This window comes from Dermacentor andersoni, chromosome 6 (genome assembly GCF_023375885.2).
Source record: "Dermacentor andersoni chromosome 6, qqDerAnde1_hic_scaffold, whole genome shotgun sequence".
NCBI lineage: Eukaryota > Metazoa > Arthropoda > Arachnida > Ixodida > Ixodidae > Dermacentor > Dermacentor andersoni.
In genome coordinates, this window is record NC_092819.1 from 132759617 (window position 1) to 132776455 (window position 16839).

Sequence of the window (16839 nt, forward strand, 5' to 3'; positions counted from 1 at the left end):
AGGCAGATGGCAATAACTCAGATGTAGTTATGCTAATTAACCCCCCCCCCCCCCCCCCCCAGACAAGGAAAATCTACACTACGAAAAAGAGTTACACGATTGACCCTAATTCAAGATTTTGAGGCAGTTATCGCAATTAGGACCAATCACAAGACGCTTTTTGTTCAGAAAAGTTGAATAGTGGAATTTTAGTTTTTCTTCCTTTAGATATCACCTCCAACTAGTTTAAATAAAGGCGGATGTAATAAACCTAACCCCGAAGAAATTGTTAAATTTCGGTACCTTGACAAGTTTTAGGAATTTCAAATGCCCCATGTTTTAAACTTGTAGAATATTTGCTATTGTGCTCAGCTGTTTCTACGTCATTTTGCAACGATAATGAGGACATTGCTTTGCGGAAACATTTGCATATGTGCGCTTGGAGTTTTAAGTGACCTTGAGGGAGCGGGCGTAGATCAAGAGGTAACGTCACTTGCAAACACAATACTATGGCATACATAGCTGGGAGTTTCTCCTCTTTAACTGATCCTAACCCCTGCAGCATCGGTCAAAGCTTCAAGGAAAGAAGAAATTTACGAATTAAGAAAAAGATGTTTGCACTGAAGGCAACCTGTGTTGAAGGCATCTAACCTGTGTAGAAAGCAAGCTGCTTTTCCAGACAGTGTTCACGTTAGTCATCACGTCGTTCATTGTTGTCATCACGCCATCGTCGTCGTCGACAACAGTCCGGTATAAGAGAAACACAGGACATAGTGCGTTTCAAGGAGGTACACGGCGCCAGGCGATGTATGTAATCAGGAATGCGAGATTGAACATCCGCATGTCGTCGTTGCCATGCCGTCATCGCCATTAAGACGTCGTAATTCTATCGTCATCAGTCCGACGTAGTCATTCAATTGTCGTAATGCCATTGTGGTCACTACGACATCGTCATTCTGACATAGTGATTCCAATGATGTCATGTCATTGTCCTCATGTCTTTGTCGTCCCAGCGTCCTCGTTATTTCGTCACCGTCATTGCGTTGTGGTTGTTACAAACGTCCGTCATCCCGTTATCCTCATGCCGTCGTTGTCACAAAGCCGTCGTCATTTCAGCATCGTCATGCCAATGTAATCATTTTAACATCGCAATCTACTGTCGTCATTTCATCATCCTCATTTGAACTCCTTCATTCCGTTCACCACACAGTCGTTATTCTAGCGTCGTCCTAAATTGACATTATTTCATTATAAGTATCACTTTTAGTACTGGCTGTCATCGTCATATCTTCGTTGACACTGCAGCATCGTCATCGTCTTCATGCCGTTGTTGTCGTCGACTTCAATTAATCGTGATATCATTGTTATGATTGCATTGTAGCAATGCGGTCGTCGTCATGCCTTCGTTATCGTTTTATTGTCAATTTATCCTTGCGATTCCCATCGTGATGATGGCGTTGTCGTCATTTGAACACAATTACAGCATTTTGTCATGACATTATCGCCGTACTGTTGTAAATATTTTAGTTTAATCATCATGTTGACGTCATGCGAAATGCATCTTTCAACCTCCGTAATACCTTTCTTCACTCTGTCCTGGTGTTGTCGTCGTCATGCCAATACTAACTATTCTTGCAACCGCATCACGTTTACTTTACAACGTAGTTGTCACACCGTCGTCGTCACTCCAGCTTCGTCATTCTAAGATCGTCATAACACAGTCGTTACATCACCGTCATCATTATTCGGTCGTCTTGATGCCGCTGCCCATCCTTAAATTCAATCTTCATTCTGCCATAGTGGTTACAGAGTCGTCATGCCCATGTCTTTATGCCATCACAAGCCCATTTTTTGTGTGTCATCGTCATACATTAATCTTCATGCTAACGCGGTAATTTCACTGGCGACATGCCTGGCATTGGCATGATTAAGTGCAACCAGATTAGCCTAGAAATGAGGTTGAACAGTGCGAATAAGACAAGGACAAGAGCAATCAAATACGACAGACAAAAGCTGACTGCCAACTCGAAGTTTATTTGAAATTCTCCAAGCGCTTGTCTGTGGTATTTCTTTCCTCGTGTCTTTGTCTTATTTGCGCTGTTCAATATCAGTTCTAGACACGAACCAACGAGCCCTCAACAAGATATTCTTAATGCAGTTTATGCTAAGAAAGGCAGTTCCCAGTGATAACGGGTCCAACTGGGGTGTGGGAGATGTACTTGCAATTATCCCTAATTAGAAATGGTATTCTTAACAAAACGCATAAAAACATTCGCTGAACATTGTTCGCACTGCGCCGTCGGATCTGCACACTTTTTAGTTGGGCAAAAATTTTACGCATGCCTAATTGCGACGCGGCTGGAACGCTCATCACAACTCAAGACGCCGCTTGAGAAATGCTTGCCTTTGTAGTTCTGCTCCGGATGCTGGAACAATATTTTTGTGGTGTCTAAATACTCTATCGACACTTTAATAAGATGTTTAGCGGTGTTCGGAAAGAAAGTGGTATCACCTCATCTTTCTAGAGCTCCGTTAATTTTGTTATTCAGAGCGGAAGGTTATGTTTATAGTTGCCTAACTAAAATTTTACAACAGATATGCTGCGGTAGTGAAGAAACTGCTGGCCCCTGACTTCTCATACGGCATGTGGACGGTCGTTTATGATTCGCACGGTACGGCTGACATGAGTGAGTCTTCTTGTTATCATACTCATTGTTCTTTTAAGTGCAGTACTTAGGCGCCCGTCCCTACGTTGAGCGTCGGCGTGCCTCGGCTTTGTCGTACTTCGTAACCGCGCGAACGAGCACAATGAAATATGAAAGTGAAGGCAGCGCCGCTGACATTGGTGGTGCGATTTCTCCGCAACAAAGTGCCGCTCGCGTCGTTGGTGGAACGGAAGTGCGCGAAGAAATGTATAGAGCCGCGCAAGATGGGCTGTGCGGCGATGATGCCTACGATGTGGCGCCAGAGTAACACGCCTCGTCTGTAAGGAAACAAAGTGCTGCATGAGGGGAGATTTGTCTGAGGCGGCTGCTGTGTATCACGCCCACGTGTCACCCACGCGCTACCTCTCGCGATCTCTCGATTACCGAGGCAGTAACGCCGCACTTCCCTCCGACAGTAATGTGCTTCTCGAGATATTTTCCGCGCCGGCTACGCTACTGACAGCGTTCTCTGTCTAATAAAAAACCATGTACTTATATAGTCATAATACGAAATATTATTACGTTGCAGAAGTCACGTATACAGATGTAATTACAATATTTGCAAGAGAGAAAACGATGCACAAACAAGATGGCTGTCGAGACCGATTGAACCTCTACACATCAAATCTTCTGACTGGCGGCACTTTGGTGGCGCCGAAACACAATCCCTGCCTTAAAGCGCCGTCTCGGCACAAGTATAAGGGGGGGGGGGGGGGGGCGAACTCGCAGCATAGTTAGGCTTATGCCGGAACTAATGCGCAACGTCCATGGGGACACGCGAGTTCAGTGGAGCGATCTGGTAGCTCACGCCGCCAAGCTGAAGCAATATCATGTAGGGGTCTGTGTAGCGCGGCAGCAGATTTTCAGGCAAGCCTGCGGGGCGACACGGTGTCCATAGGAGGACAACGGAGCCAGGAGAAATTGAACGCCCCGATGTCCGCTGTCGTACATGATCCTCTGCGCAGCCTGAGACTCAGTGAGCTGGGTGCAGGCAATCAGGCGTGCCGTGCGATCCCGAGCGAAGGCGTCTTAAGCACATTCAGTGGAGGTTTTCGTCGAGGAAGGCAGCAGTATGTCAAAGGGCAAAGAAGGGGGGCGGCAAAACAGAAGGTAAAAGGGTGAAAAGCCAGGGATGTCGTGACGGGACAAATTACAGCTGAAGGTCATGAAAGGTAATGCACTGCCCCAATCACTGTGGTGGGCAGGTACCTGCACAGACAACATTACAGACAATGTGCGATTGAGCCCTTCCGTCCGTCTGTTTGTCTGAAGGTGGTAGGTGGTGAAAAGCTTGTGCTCGGCAGAACAGGAGTGAAGTAGGTCTTCAACTACTAGGGGCAAGAAGGTGCGGCCGCAATCAGTGAGAGGCCACCGGGGTGCGCCATCATGGAGGATGACGTAACGTACAAGTAAATCTGCCGCCTCAGCTGCACAGCTTTGCGCAAAGCTCGCGTGATCAGTCGCGACAACCACCCAATTTGCTGCCGAGAAGATCGAGACCGGCGCGAAAGAATGGTTATCAGGGAACGTTGATGGGGTGAAGGCGTCCAGCGGGCGGCACAGCAGGTTTCTTCCGCCACTGACAGAGCGCACAGGCTGCAACGTAGCGGTGCACAGAGCGGTACAAGCCGGGCCAGTAGAAGTCAAGCTGCATGCGGTCGCAAGTACGCGAAACGCCGAGGTGGCCTGCAGTAGGGGCGTCATGCAACTGCTCGCGAACTGATGTCTGGAGATCGCGTGGTACAACGAGTAAAAATTTCGATGCTTCCGGACGTAAGCTGCGACGGTAAAGAACGTTGTCGCCCAGCAGGAACATGCCAATCGTGGCCTCCGAATATCCAGAATTGAGACCATCTATGCGAACACGTAAGCTGTCATCATGCCGTTATTCAATGCGAATGCCATGCCGGTCAGAAATAGCCTGGACGGAAGCGTAGGTGTCATGCATATCATAAATGTATTCAGCTCGATGAACAGGATGACGGGATAGTCAGCGCCCTTGTGCAAGCGGCCTAACATGTATAAAAAAATGAATATTCTTCGAGCCATAGTGCCGTACTGTCAATATCGATTTCACCTCCGCACCTAAAATTGTCTTCTTCTGACTGGCACCACTCTTGGTTGCGCCGTGACAACATTCCCACGCGATATGAAAACAGGCATAGAGCTGCGCTCAAACTTGGCATTAGGTAGTACCGCAATGATCGGCGATTTTTTTTTTACTTCGAGCATTAAAAATTGCTGCAAGATTTACTTGAATCACGTCCATGCCGATGAGCTATTTGTCCAGGCGGACATGAGTTGCGACAAAAGAACAATGCGATCCATTCCTTAGTAGACGAAGTGCCTTATTTATTTCTCAGTTGCAAAGTATACTGCCCATGCTTACGATGAAAAGCTGTAGCGAATTGTCGTATTAGTCTAAATCCGTGTTTTCTAGTTTTTATAGTGGCCATGTAGACCGAAAGAGCTGGCGTGAAAATAATGGTTCAATATATTTGCCTACGCGCACGGCCCCGTGAAGCATGGATCGGGGTGCAGCCCTTTGGCGATATAGTGAAGTGACGCAAAATAAACTTCACCGTACCATTCTGTTAAAGCAGCCTATGTTGACCCTGCTTCAAAAGTGACTATGCGTCTAATCACGAATTGCGCAAACCACCAATCGTAATCAACTTCTAGGAAGACGGAAGTGCGATTGCAGCATTACATTAGGCCAAAAATTTACGTTATGGCGGAACTGGGCGGAGGACGGTGCTTCGCTGGGCCGCGTATGCAATCAGGGAAACTGAGGGAATAGGTTGACGCGAGTTATATTGGTCTACACGACCTTTTTCGGCCTGCGTATTAGAACCACGACTTACTGAACTCCAGACCTGCACAGATGTCCCTTGCCAGGCATGCCTGGTCTAGATAAACCGTGTTGTCGCTAGGGACAGAACGTGTTAGCAGAGAGGCGCTAGTTATAACCTGTTCGCTGTCGTCTGCTTCCGCGATGTGTTACAACGCCCATGCTGTCATTTCTACAAGCATAATGCGTGTAAATTGGTTGTGAAAGAAAAAATTCACAAATAAAAACACAACATTTGTGAGAATTTGGATTTTGCATATTTGTATAAGAGGAGGAGGATATGTGTGAGAAAGGTAAACAACAAACACTGATGGCCGCTGCCATGCTACACGGTATAAGTTTCCCTTTCGTAGCCTCCTACGAGAAGTGATATAAAGGATCCATAGATAAACTAGATTTTTTGAGTTTATTGCAGACATAGCCTACGGTCAAAGATGACATTAGGATTTACTGCTGTGTGCCTTAATGAAAGGCAAAGGATCTGGTAAAAGCTTTCACAAGTCATTCCTGCGCCCAATGGGTGCAAGAAATTGATCAAGTCTGTTTCAAGGACAGGTGAACATACTTTTTTTGTAAGTATTGTTTGAGTTCTTGGTGGGCTGAAAGCTTGCAGAAGCGACCCCAGTCCTTTAACACGTGCTGCACGGCAGTCCTTCTGTCACTGATCTCTTTCGAAACTGCAAAGCTAGCTTTTTTGCGTGGTAATACCGCAGCGAAAGATACGCACGCAGTGAATATGTGTTGATCCGGTTTTTGACACACAAGAGTTAAGATAAGTGGTAATCGTTCTGTCATCGAAAGTTACAGTGGTTTCCAGTTTCCAAAATGCGCAGAAGCGAATTTTACAATGTAAACAATGAAATTGCTGTGAAGTTCACGAACTACACTATAAACGATGTGACTTAATGTGCAAAAATTTGTAATGTTTATTCCTGCGCGAAGAAGGCAATGTGAGCGGCAATTTAATGCTACTTCAGATAGCAACGAGCAGCACGCACCGGCATTTTGCATGTTGGGCCGCCAACATTTGGAGCAAAGTGACTGATCAAAGCCTTGTGACATCACTGTCACTGTATTGTGTTGTAACGAACTATGCAAGCAGTTCGTTACAGCACAAGAGCCGCCGTTCTAATTGCAACGCCGCCCTGGTCAACCATCAAGTAGCAAACGAACCAGTCGTGAAAGAGAAACCAACGGCCAACGGTTCAATGATAGTAGGCACAACAGCTACAATAGAAGCTCGACATATATATGTGCAGGTCTTGACTTCCAGTAGGTGGTGGTGGGAACAGAGAACCAGATTTTCATGACAATTCCCCAGAGTTTTCTATTTTAATATGTGCCCTAAATCTTGTAACTAAGAAGGTATTTATGTATCTAGGTGGATTAGGGAATGGAATATCTTTTTTTGTTATTTTGGGAATGTATCCGCACCGGTAGATTATTAATCGGTGATGTCGTATTGCTAGTAAGCTTTGTACGCTGTAAAAGTATTTCATATAAAAGAAAACGCATACACTGTATGGTGTTTCTTCACGCCGCTAGCTTCCTGTAGCCGCTTTTCAAAATAGCGTCGCGTATATTAAGTTGTGTTCGGGGATAAACACGAATCAAATGTTTTTTATATTCGTGTCTAGCAGTAATGTTGCTTAACATTGCAATTCGTTTTACAAATTGTTTTGTTAAGATAATAACTACTAAGGTGCTTCAAGAACCCTCCAAATAGACATGGGAAATAAAGCAAAAAAAAATACATGAAGGGAAATTTCAACAAAGTTGGCTGCTCCAGGGACAGGTACCAGTTTGCAAGCAAAACACTTAAGTAAATGAGATGAAATGGCGATGCTACGATCTTCCATTTGCATTAACTAGTTCCGTTGTGAAATTACAACCTGTCAGAAATTAAAAAAAATTAAGTTGGCGGCTGCCAAACAGTGAAACTAAACTAAAAAATGCTGTATTTTGTTAGTAATCTTTTACTGGTTTATACAAATTTATTCCACAGGGTGATAATTTTTAGGATTTACAGATTTTTTCATGGTAGCCTGTGGTTGATAGTTTAATTGTTGTTCTTGAGCTGGATTATTTGAACAGGCCAACATTATTAGCAAGAGAAATCGAAAGTTATGTAAGCTATTTAAGAAAATCAACTAACTAATTTCTTAGTTAATTATTTACGGCACATATTGCAATTTTACAAGCGTAGACGGTATATTTGCAGGACGTATCAACTTAAAATAATTTGCAGGATGATGCCTATTTCGACACATTTCCCGAAGTGTAGAGTGAAATACATGGGCGTTCCAGTTACTTTTGGGCTTCAAAGTATAACAAGTGTGTTGTTAAAAAGGTAACTGGAACAACAGTGAATTTTTATGGCAAGTTTGATGGCGCATATCTCCAACCTGGCGTCATTCTGGAAATACATTCCATAATGCAATATGTGCCATGAAGTAATTATTTCAAAAGAAATTAGCACATTATATCAAAGTAACTAATTACGTCATGGCAATACGTGCCATGAAGTAATTATTTCAAGACAAATAAGTACATTATTGCTAATAAGTTGAATATATGTTAGTATTTCTTGTTGAAGAAATGTACGCCTCTCTCAATAATCCAGCCCAACGAGTAAATTTATGGCAGCTGGAGCAGGCGATATTCCAAAATTCTTGCAAATACTAAAGGTATCAATCTGTAGGTAAAGTACGTCAGCAATTCAATAATTGGTATTGATAAATAAAGAAATATTTTTCCAGGGTTGGCACGTTCTCTGGCATGGATTCAAAAGCACCAAAAGTGACAGTGAAATAATTTTTGGCAGCTACCTCTCATTTACTAGGAATGCAAGAATCGCTATGTTTTGTGCTACATAGCAAAATACCTGTCACACATGAGCTTCAATGCTTACCAGATAACACCAATAGTGCAACGCCAATATGTGCAGCTCACTCCCCGCTTACCGTGGATAAAATTGTTGTGACAGCTTTCAGCAGAAAAGGTGTGAATTGCTTTTCTTATCTTATCATTGCAACGTGCTCCAATGGTAGGCCTCACAAGCCCGTCATAATGCTGAACACATTTGCTTCCCAGTTGGGCCTCGAAGCGCCGGAGAGTCTGCGATCCGGGAATGTTTCGGTGAGGACCTTGCTGAATCACGCACCTTGCTTCAGTTCATATTTGCGCACTAACGTAGTATTTTACTTACTTTGCAACGGGGCCACAAGCGTGAGATTTTGAGGAATGGACTACCTTAATAAGCTCGTCAATCTCATAGCATTGCTATACATTGCCATGCTTATCTACTTCTGCTGCAATACCGATGTGGTTTTCTAGATTTTAGGATTTACTCTCTGACGGCTCATCTTAGACATAGACCATTTTCCCATGCTTTGATAATACCTTGAACAATGCGTTGTTAGGATCCTGATCGGGTTAAAGTTATTTAGGATTTGCCGCCAAGCAAGACCAAAAAGTTAATATTTGAATATAAAGGGATATGCCTTTTATCACAGGATATATGTGCTGCTTGGCATAAGCGACTTTGTCTATGCCCTTGAAATGGCATCTTCAGGTCTTATTACTTGTAAATGCAGTTTTAATGGACTATTATTATTTCCTAACACAATCTCGTCGCTGAAATACAACAAACGTTCTTAAAACAATTTTTTTTGGCTGCACAGTCATTATTTTGGCACTGTAGTGGCCGCAAGTAAAGGGAAAGCTTCTAAAATCCTGTTCTCTCTTACCTGAGAAATGGACTAACGAAAGTTTCAAATGGCTTTCCCCAGTAAATACACAACTGCCTGTATGCCTGTCTCATACCCAGTGATTAGGCTTCAGAATTTCAGAATTTTTGCTCAAAATGTAGGAAGCGCCGTGGAAAATTCTGTTGTTGGTTCTTGCATCACCCAGTACAACTGAATGTAGGACTTTACTAAAAAGTCACTGCTCTAATTTTCTTATTAGGCAATTCGATTCGCTTCAGCTTTAGGATCAAGGGAAACCGTAAGCCGCGATCCGGATGAGCTGTATTCACATAAGGTATCCTTGCAAAATTTTAGTTTTATTACGGTAGACTCCGAAAACACTTTCAGAAGAGCCGATGTAAACCCGTTCTTCTTAAAAATTAGTTTTTAAACGGTCTTTTGATGAATGAAATCTTTTACAATGAAATGCTGCCTTCCGTAAGCACATTCTCGAAGAATATTTTTCCGCCTAAGTAGTTCCAACAAGTGGTGTAGAAATTGCGCGCTTAGCGGCGGCAACGTCGGAGTAATGAAAGTGAACTTCGGCGGCCATGCTTTTGTGCGCTGCAAGCTCCTGAAGCGATTGCATTAGCCGGAATTCCGCCATCATCACTATGTTTTGAGTATATTCTATTGCATCCACAGTTGTGTCACCGCGCTAATGGGAACGATCTTGACTATAAGCCGCGCATCATAGCAATGTGGTTTTGCATGTCCTCCCCTTAGTATTTGTATATTTGTATTTATCATACTTCTCCGATGAATTGAACAAATAAGTTCTTGTTTTTTCTATGTGCTCACTTGGCATTCGCTTGCATCATCAGTTGACGCAGTGCCTGGTGTCAGCATGTTTTATTCATTTGTTTTTTTAATTCAATATACTGCAGGCCAGGATTGCTGGTCCAAGGAGGAGGTTAACGATGGTTAAAGGGTGGAAAAGTATACACTGCTCTGAATTTTATTAAGATGAAGGCAGATAAGGCGTATAATAAACAAAACTACAGGAGCATCGGAATCAACAAGCACGAAGAACAGACAAATCCAGTTGCTTCCCATCATTCCCATGGTGGCTGAATAACCGCAGCGCCGGAAAATTTATTACTGAAGTAATTATTGTATGAAAGTCTATGGCAGAAACCACGGGTCGAAGCTCTGCGGCGGCGCCGCCGCGATACAGAGCCCGAACGCCTGTGGGCTGGATGCAGCCTCCATGTGCCACCAACCGTCTCGCCCTCTAGCGTATATCAGAATGCACCAGCGCACTTTGAAGAGTGCTCAGCGGTGGCGCAACAAGCGCAGGCGGCCACGTGCCCGGACTATTGCGTTTCATTTGCTGACCACTGTATGCTATTAGTTATAGCTTGTTCCATGTTATCCCAAGTTTGACTTAAGTTTAGTTTAGTGCGTGTATACATTTACCCATAATTTTATATAAGCATGCCTACTTAAACTCACATGTTCCATCAAATAAAGTAAGACAGCAGTGCTAATAGGTTTCATTGGAATTGTTTTACAGAAACTGCTAGATGAACTTCAAGAAGGTTAATACTATTTCGCTGTTTCTGCAGGGGATACGGCTGCGAAGATTGCACTGGTGGATAGTCACGTTGCAGAGAGGACAGGGTCCGCACGGGGGTGCGCACCATACACTTTCTGTCTGTGGCACATGACCGCGCCAACGCCGTGAATGTGTAGAGTTTTTGACATGCAATCTGTTTCACCACAACTGCAGTGCTCATACAGCACCGTGTTTTGACTTTAGTCGCATAATAAACGTTATTTAGGTATTTTGAACGCACTGTTTAGTCCGCAATGCGAAATTTCGGCTGACCATAGCACTAAACGAATGCGTGCTAATTGTTCCAGGAAACATCGTGGAAAGCAATGTAGGCTAAAAGCTGAACGGAAAGCTTCAATAGACCTATAAACTCTAGAAGGCTGTTATGTTGTATCAGGCTCCAACGTACACAGTAAGAAAATGGGAATAATGCAATGAAGGCTGCAGAATGAGAAGGCATACCGGTAATTAGGGAATAATAATATATCTCACAAGGAATACTGTTTCAACTTTCGCAGTGAACTTTGAGCAGAAATGGGTACAATACCAATATCATGCAAACGGTGCAAGCAGTACACTGACCAGGCAAGCAATTTCTAACCTTAAACGCTTAGAGCTACAGATATAACAGTATTTTTTGTTATACAACGAGTATAAGAAGAACTCAGATACAAAATAACAGCACATATAACATGAAAAACCAAGAATGATAAGGTAAGCAGCGCAACACAAGCAATATGCCAATACAGAAGAACTATATCTACATCTAAAACTCTTATATAAAGAACATTCCATTTCATACAACTAATAGTTATCATTCGGGTACCTTTTTAGCATAAGATTACACCATAATACAAGACGACACTCATACTGCATAAAGGCTGGCGAAAAATATTTGTAAGTATATCAAGTGGGTTTTCAATTATTAAAAAGTTCCGTGTACACTTAGGGTCGTAACTGCTTAATATCGTCAGGCGATAAGTTTGAAGGGCCTAGAATTTATCATGTTCATGATGAGCCTATTTTATGTGAACTGCAGGACGAAGGCCTGCTCCTGCGATGACTACTGGTATCTCTATTGAATCAAACGCCTTTTCGTAATCTTTGAAAACCATAGAAAGAGGTTGATTATACTCAGCGGATGTCTCGATAACCTGATTAATGACACGGATGCGACCCATTGTAGAGTATCCCTTCCTGAAGTCAGCCTGTTGCCTTGGTTGACTAAAGTCCAGCGTTGCCCTCATTCTGTTGGAGATCATTTTCGTAAATATTTTATATAGCACTGGGAGTAAGCTAATGGGCCTATAATTTTTCAATTCTTTAACGTCTCTCTGTTTGTGGATTAGTTTAATGTTTGCATTCTTCCAGTTTTCTGGGGCCCTTCCAGTCGATAGACCCTTCGTATAAAGAGTCGCCAGTTTTCCAAGAATTAGTTCTCCTCCATATTTGATTAAATCGATTGTTATTCCATGTTCTCCAGCCGCTCTTCCTCGTTTCGTGTCTTGCAAGGCTTTAACTTCATCGCTAGTTATAGCAGGAGTCTCTGTATCTTTTCATTGTTGCTTCGAATGGACCTAGGTATCGTGGCTGCTTTTGGTACTGTACAGGTCAGTATAGAATTCCTCCGCTGCTTTTACTATAACTTCGAAATTGCGGATGATATTACCCTGCTTTGTGTGCATACGTCTTCGCTTGTTTTATGCTAAGTTTTCATCTCACTGATTTCATGCTGCGTCCATTTTTTACTGTTTCCTCGGTCTTTCTTATGCTATAACTTACCCTTACTTTCTTCTTGTTGATCAGTTTGGCAGTATTGCAAATTCCATCTGATCTCTTTAGTTGGACACTTTCATGCTTTGTCGTTTATTAGGTCCTTCGTTACTTGGCAGAGCATACCTTCCGGTATCTTTGGTACATTACCGCCGACTTCAACTGCTGCTTCTGAAGCCAGCCTGGTTACGGTTTCATTCATTACCTGTATGTCATCCCCATGTCTCTGTTCTAAGGCTGCTTATTTTTTGGCAAGTACCAGCGTGAATTGGTCTCCTTTTACCCCTACTGAGTCTAGGGTGGCCTTTTTTTTCTTGACCAATATTGCTCTTCTTTTGTTCATATTGAGGTGAATCCTAGCCCTCACTCTATTATGAACCCTGCAATTTACCCTACATAAGAGTCAAAGGCTACAAAGACTACTCAACAATAGACCATATTCACACTATCAATCAGGTGATAGAAAAATGTTCGGAATATAACCAACCTTTATATATAGCTTTCATTGATTACGAGAAAGCGTTTGATTCAGTCGAAACCTCAGCAGTCATGGAGGCATTGCGGAATCAGGGTGTTGATGAGCCGTATGTAAAAATACTGAAAGATATCTATAGCGGCTCCACAGCCACCGTTGTCCTCCATAAAGAAAGCAACAAAATCCCAATAAAGAAAGTCGTCAGGAAGGGAGATACGATCTCTCCGATGCTATTCACAGCGTGTTTACAGGAGGTGTTCAGAGACCTGGATTGGGAAGGATTGGGGATAAGAGTTAATGGAGAATGCCTTAGTAACTTGCGATTCGCTGATGATATTGCCTTGCTTAGTAACTCAGGGGACCAACTGCAATGCATGCTCACTGACCTGGAGAGGCAAAGCCGAAGGGTGGGTCTAAAAATTAATCTGCAGAAAACTAAAGTAATGTTTAACAGTCTCGGAAGGGAACAGCAGTTTACAATAGGTAGTGAGGCACTGGAAGTGGTAAGGGACTACATCTGCTTAGGACAGGTAGTGACCGCGGATCCGGATCATGAGACTGAAATAATCAGGAGAATAAGAATGGGCTGGAGTGCTTTTGGCAGGCATTCTCAGATCATGAACAGCAGGTTGCCATTATCCCTCAAGAGAAAAGTTTATAACAGCTGTGTCTTACCAGTACTCACGTACGGGGCAGAAACCTGGAGGCTTACGAAAAGGGTTCTACTTAAATTCAGGACGACGCAACGAGCTATGGAAAGAAGAATCATAGGTGTAACGTCAAGGGATAAGAAAAGAGCAGATTGGGTGAGGGATCAAACGCGAGTTAATGATATCTTAGTTGAAATCAAGAAAAAGAAATGGGCATGGGCAGGACACGTAATGAGGAGGGACGATAACCGATGGTCATTAAGAGTTACGGAATGGATTCCAAGGGATGGAAAGCGTAGCAGAGGGCGGCAGAAAGTTAGGTGGGCGGATGAGATTAAGAAGTTTGCAGGGACGACATGGCCACAATTAGTACATTACCGGGGTAGTTGAAGTATGGGAGAGGCCTTTGCCCTGCAGTGGGCATAACCAGGCTGATGATGATGAAGAGTTCTACATCCTGCACTATGCTGGGATTGGCGAAAGTATGAAATCTATTTTGTTTCTTGCTTCACGATTAGTGCTTTTCCATGTCCCTTTTCTGTCACCACGGTTCCTGAAGAAGGTGCTCATTATTCGCAGCTCATTCCTTTCTACGATTTCAACAGCATCTCTCCTCTAGCGTTCGTAGAATCGATGCCGTAGTTGCAAATTGCTTGTTCACCCGCCTGCTTTTTCACCACTTTTGCATTGAAGTCAAGCATGACTATAGTATACTGAGTTTGTACTTTTCGCATCTCTAATTCAACATCTTCGGAAAACTTTTATTTGACCATCATCGTGGCTGGATGTTGGAGCGTAGGCTTGTACTACCTTTATTTTATACCTCCTATTAAGCATTACTGCGACTGCTGCTACCCTCTCAATTATGCTGTAGAATTCGTCGGTGTTGCCTCCTATGTGTTTATGATTAGGAATCTACCCGTGTTACTTCTTACTTGGGACACCTCTATAGCAGAGGACGTGGCTGTTAGTCAGCACTGTATAAGCCTCACCTGTTCTCCTATACACACTAAGGACAATGATATCCCAAACAGTGCCTGACATGAGTATCATGAACAAATCTACGAAACATCATTTCTTGTACGCGTGCCTACTTAATTAGAAGTATAAGTCAATCATTCAAGGCCAATGCACCTCGCAAATGTCGATGGGCGGCGGAGCTGTAAACATCGGGATGAGAAATCTTGTTGTGAAAACTTTATCGCATTACTCATAGTCACTTGGTAATATTGGGCACAATGGCTTTGTGGTCCCTATGATATACACTGATCGGCATAATCGCAAAAGTATGCCGATACTTAAAGTCCTAGCTTGAGGAAATATCGAAAGAGGCAACAGCTGCAGTGCAACAAAGAAGATGCCTTTTGACGGCGTATCACAATGACGTAGTAATAGGCAGCAAACCAGTGGCGTTTCCGGATCCAGTGGTGTTCAAGCCACAAATATTTTCCAGAACTTTTTCTTTTTAAATATGTTGCTATATAGAGTGGTAAATATGTAAAATCAAAGGTTGTAATTCTGTTTATATCTGACTAATTATTGTGACCACCACCCAGTTAACCGTTTTCAAAGCTTGAGTTCTTCAACCTCTACTACGTGAAACAGATGACACGTTCTATGGGAAATGGTGCAAGGGAAGCATAAACGGTACGGTGAGACAAGTCGGCGCATCACGATTCAAGATGCGGAGCGTATTTCGTTGACCAACGCGGCTCAGAGCAGTCCTCAGATACGACGGCGGACTTTGCAGAAATACAATACCGGGGCGTCGCCAACCAAATTACCTAACGTTCGAACAGAACAAAGGAGCTCGGTTTAACATGATCATTTCAATTTCCCTCTTCATGCTCCTGAAATGACAACTCCGAGGGCTTTTTAATATCGACGGGCCTTCATGAAATACTGGATACGCGTTTTCTTGTGCACTTTGATTGTGCGAAACAATTTCACCAAAAGCCATTGAGTTATTCTGATAATGAATTTCAAAGATTAGTTGCGGTAGTGTTGCAGCAGACGGGGTTAGCCATCCATACATAGCTGGCAATCGTTCTGCCTGAATGTCCTGTGAGTTGAGATCAGGGGTGTGTCACCATGTGTCGGAGAGCCCCGTGTCTCGCCTGAAGGCAATCAGCAGTCGTTGCCCTCTCTTCCTGGTTGCCGCGGCCCCTCCGGGGAAAACGACGTCTGCAAATGTCCGGTGCGAAACACCATTCTTTTGCAAGCTGTTGACCATCTCTTTTTCTTCTGTGTGAAACTGCGGGCATAGCCAACTGAAATCTTCGATGTCACCGATATCACCACAAAGTGCAGAGAGCGGTGAAGCGCATTGTTTCGTATTGAACAAGCCATGGTGTAGGCGGATTGGGCGCTGATGCTGTACATCAAGTAACTCACTGGGCCATATAGGTTTGGTGTGGAGCCTTACAGGTCGCCCCAAAGTGATTGCGGAAGCATCCCTGGAGTTGTGATAGATGTTTCGCATTTTCGCTTTGGGCACACATGTCAGCGGTAGGCATGCAAGAGCGCAAGCTTTCGCATTTCCTTCAGTTCATGCGTGTGATGGAATTCGCGGTAATTTTACGTTAAGTCTTTTGCTGATTTGATCTTTCGTCAGTGCCGAAAATTTCCTAGAAAACTTCGCTCGAGGTAGGCTACGCTGTACTGGCTGTAACGCTGACTTTGACTCCGTGAGCACCACCAAGTCTTGTGCCTAAAAGGCGAATAGTCTTCGCAGATCCGCAGCAATTGCAGCGCCTTCTACTGTTGTAGACGAAACTACGCGATCCAGGCGGCCAGAACATGACATATTAAGGGAGGCTATGAAGAATGCCGCTGCGCAGCTGCTTGTGCACAAAGCGACTAGTCTGTTACACTTCTACGAGGCTGTGAAACGGGGTGCTCAAGCTGTCCAGCACAAAAAAAAAAAAACACTTGGCTGCGGCACTTGACACTGTGCGTCTCGCCAGTTGGTGGGGTAAATTTAGGGTGCTGATAATGTCCGAAAATAAAAACCCTGGCGGGTCGACGCGACTTCGTTTAGGCTATTCCAATTTTAAAGATGTGATGGTCTTCAATGGCGCATGAAAATGGGAGCGAGTT

The 16839-nt window shown here is 43.6% G+C and overlaps 1 protein-coding gene across 1 annotated transcript in view; it reads left to right on the forward strand.

Moving 5' to 3' along the window:
* Window positions 1-11034, forward strand: part of LOC126523550 (thiopurine S-methyltransferase-like) — a 30931-nt gene extending 19897 nt beyond the window's left edge. The window contains exons 6-8 of the mRNA XM_050172146.3: window positions 2575-2666; window positions 8629-8673; window positions 10853-11034. Of these exons, the coding sequence (XP_050028103.2) occupies window positions 2575-2666; window positions 8629-8673; window positions 10853-10971 (256 nt within the window). The 3' untranslated portion in view covers window positions 10972-11034. The remainder of the gene's footprint in view (window positions 1-2574; window positions 2667-8628; window positions 8674-10852) is intronic.
* Window positions 11035-16839: the final 5805 nt, after the last annotated feature.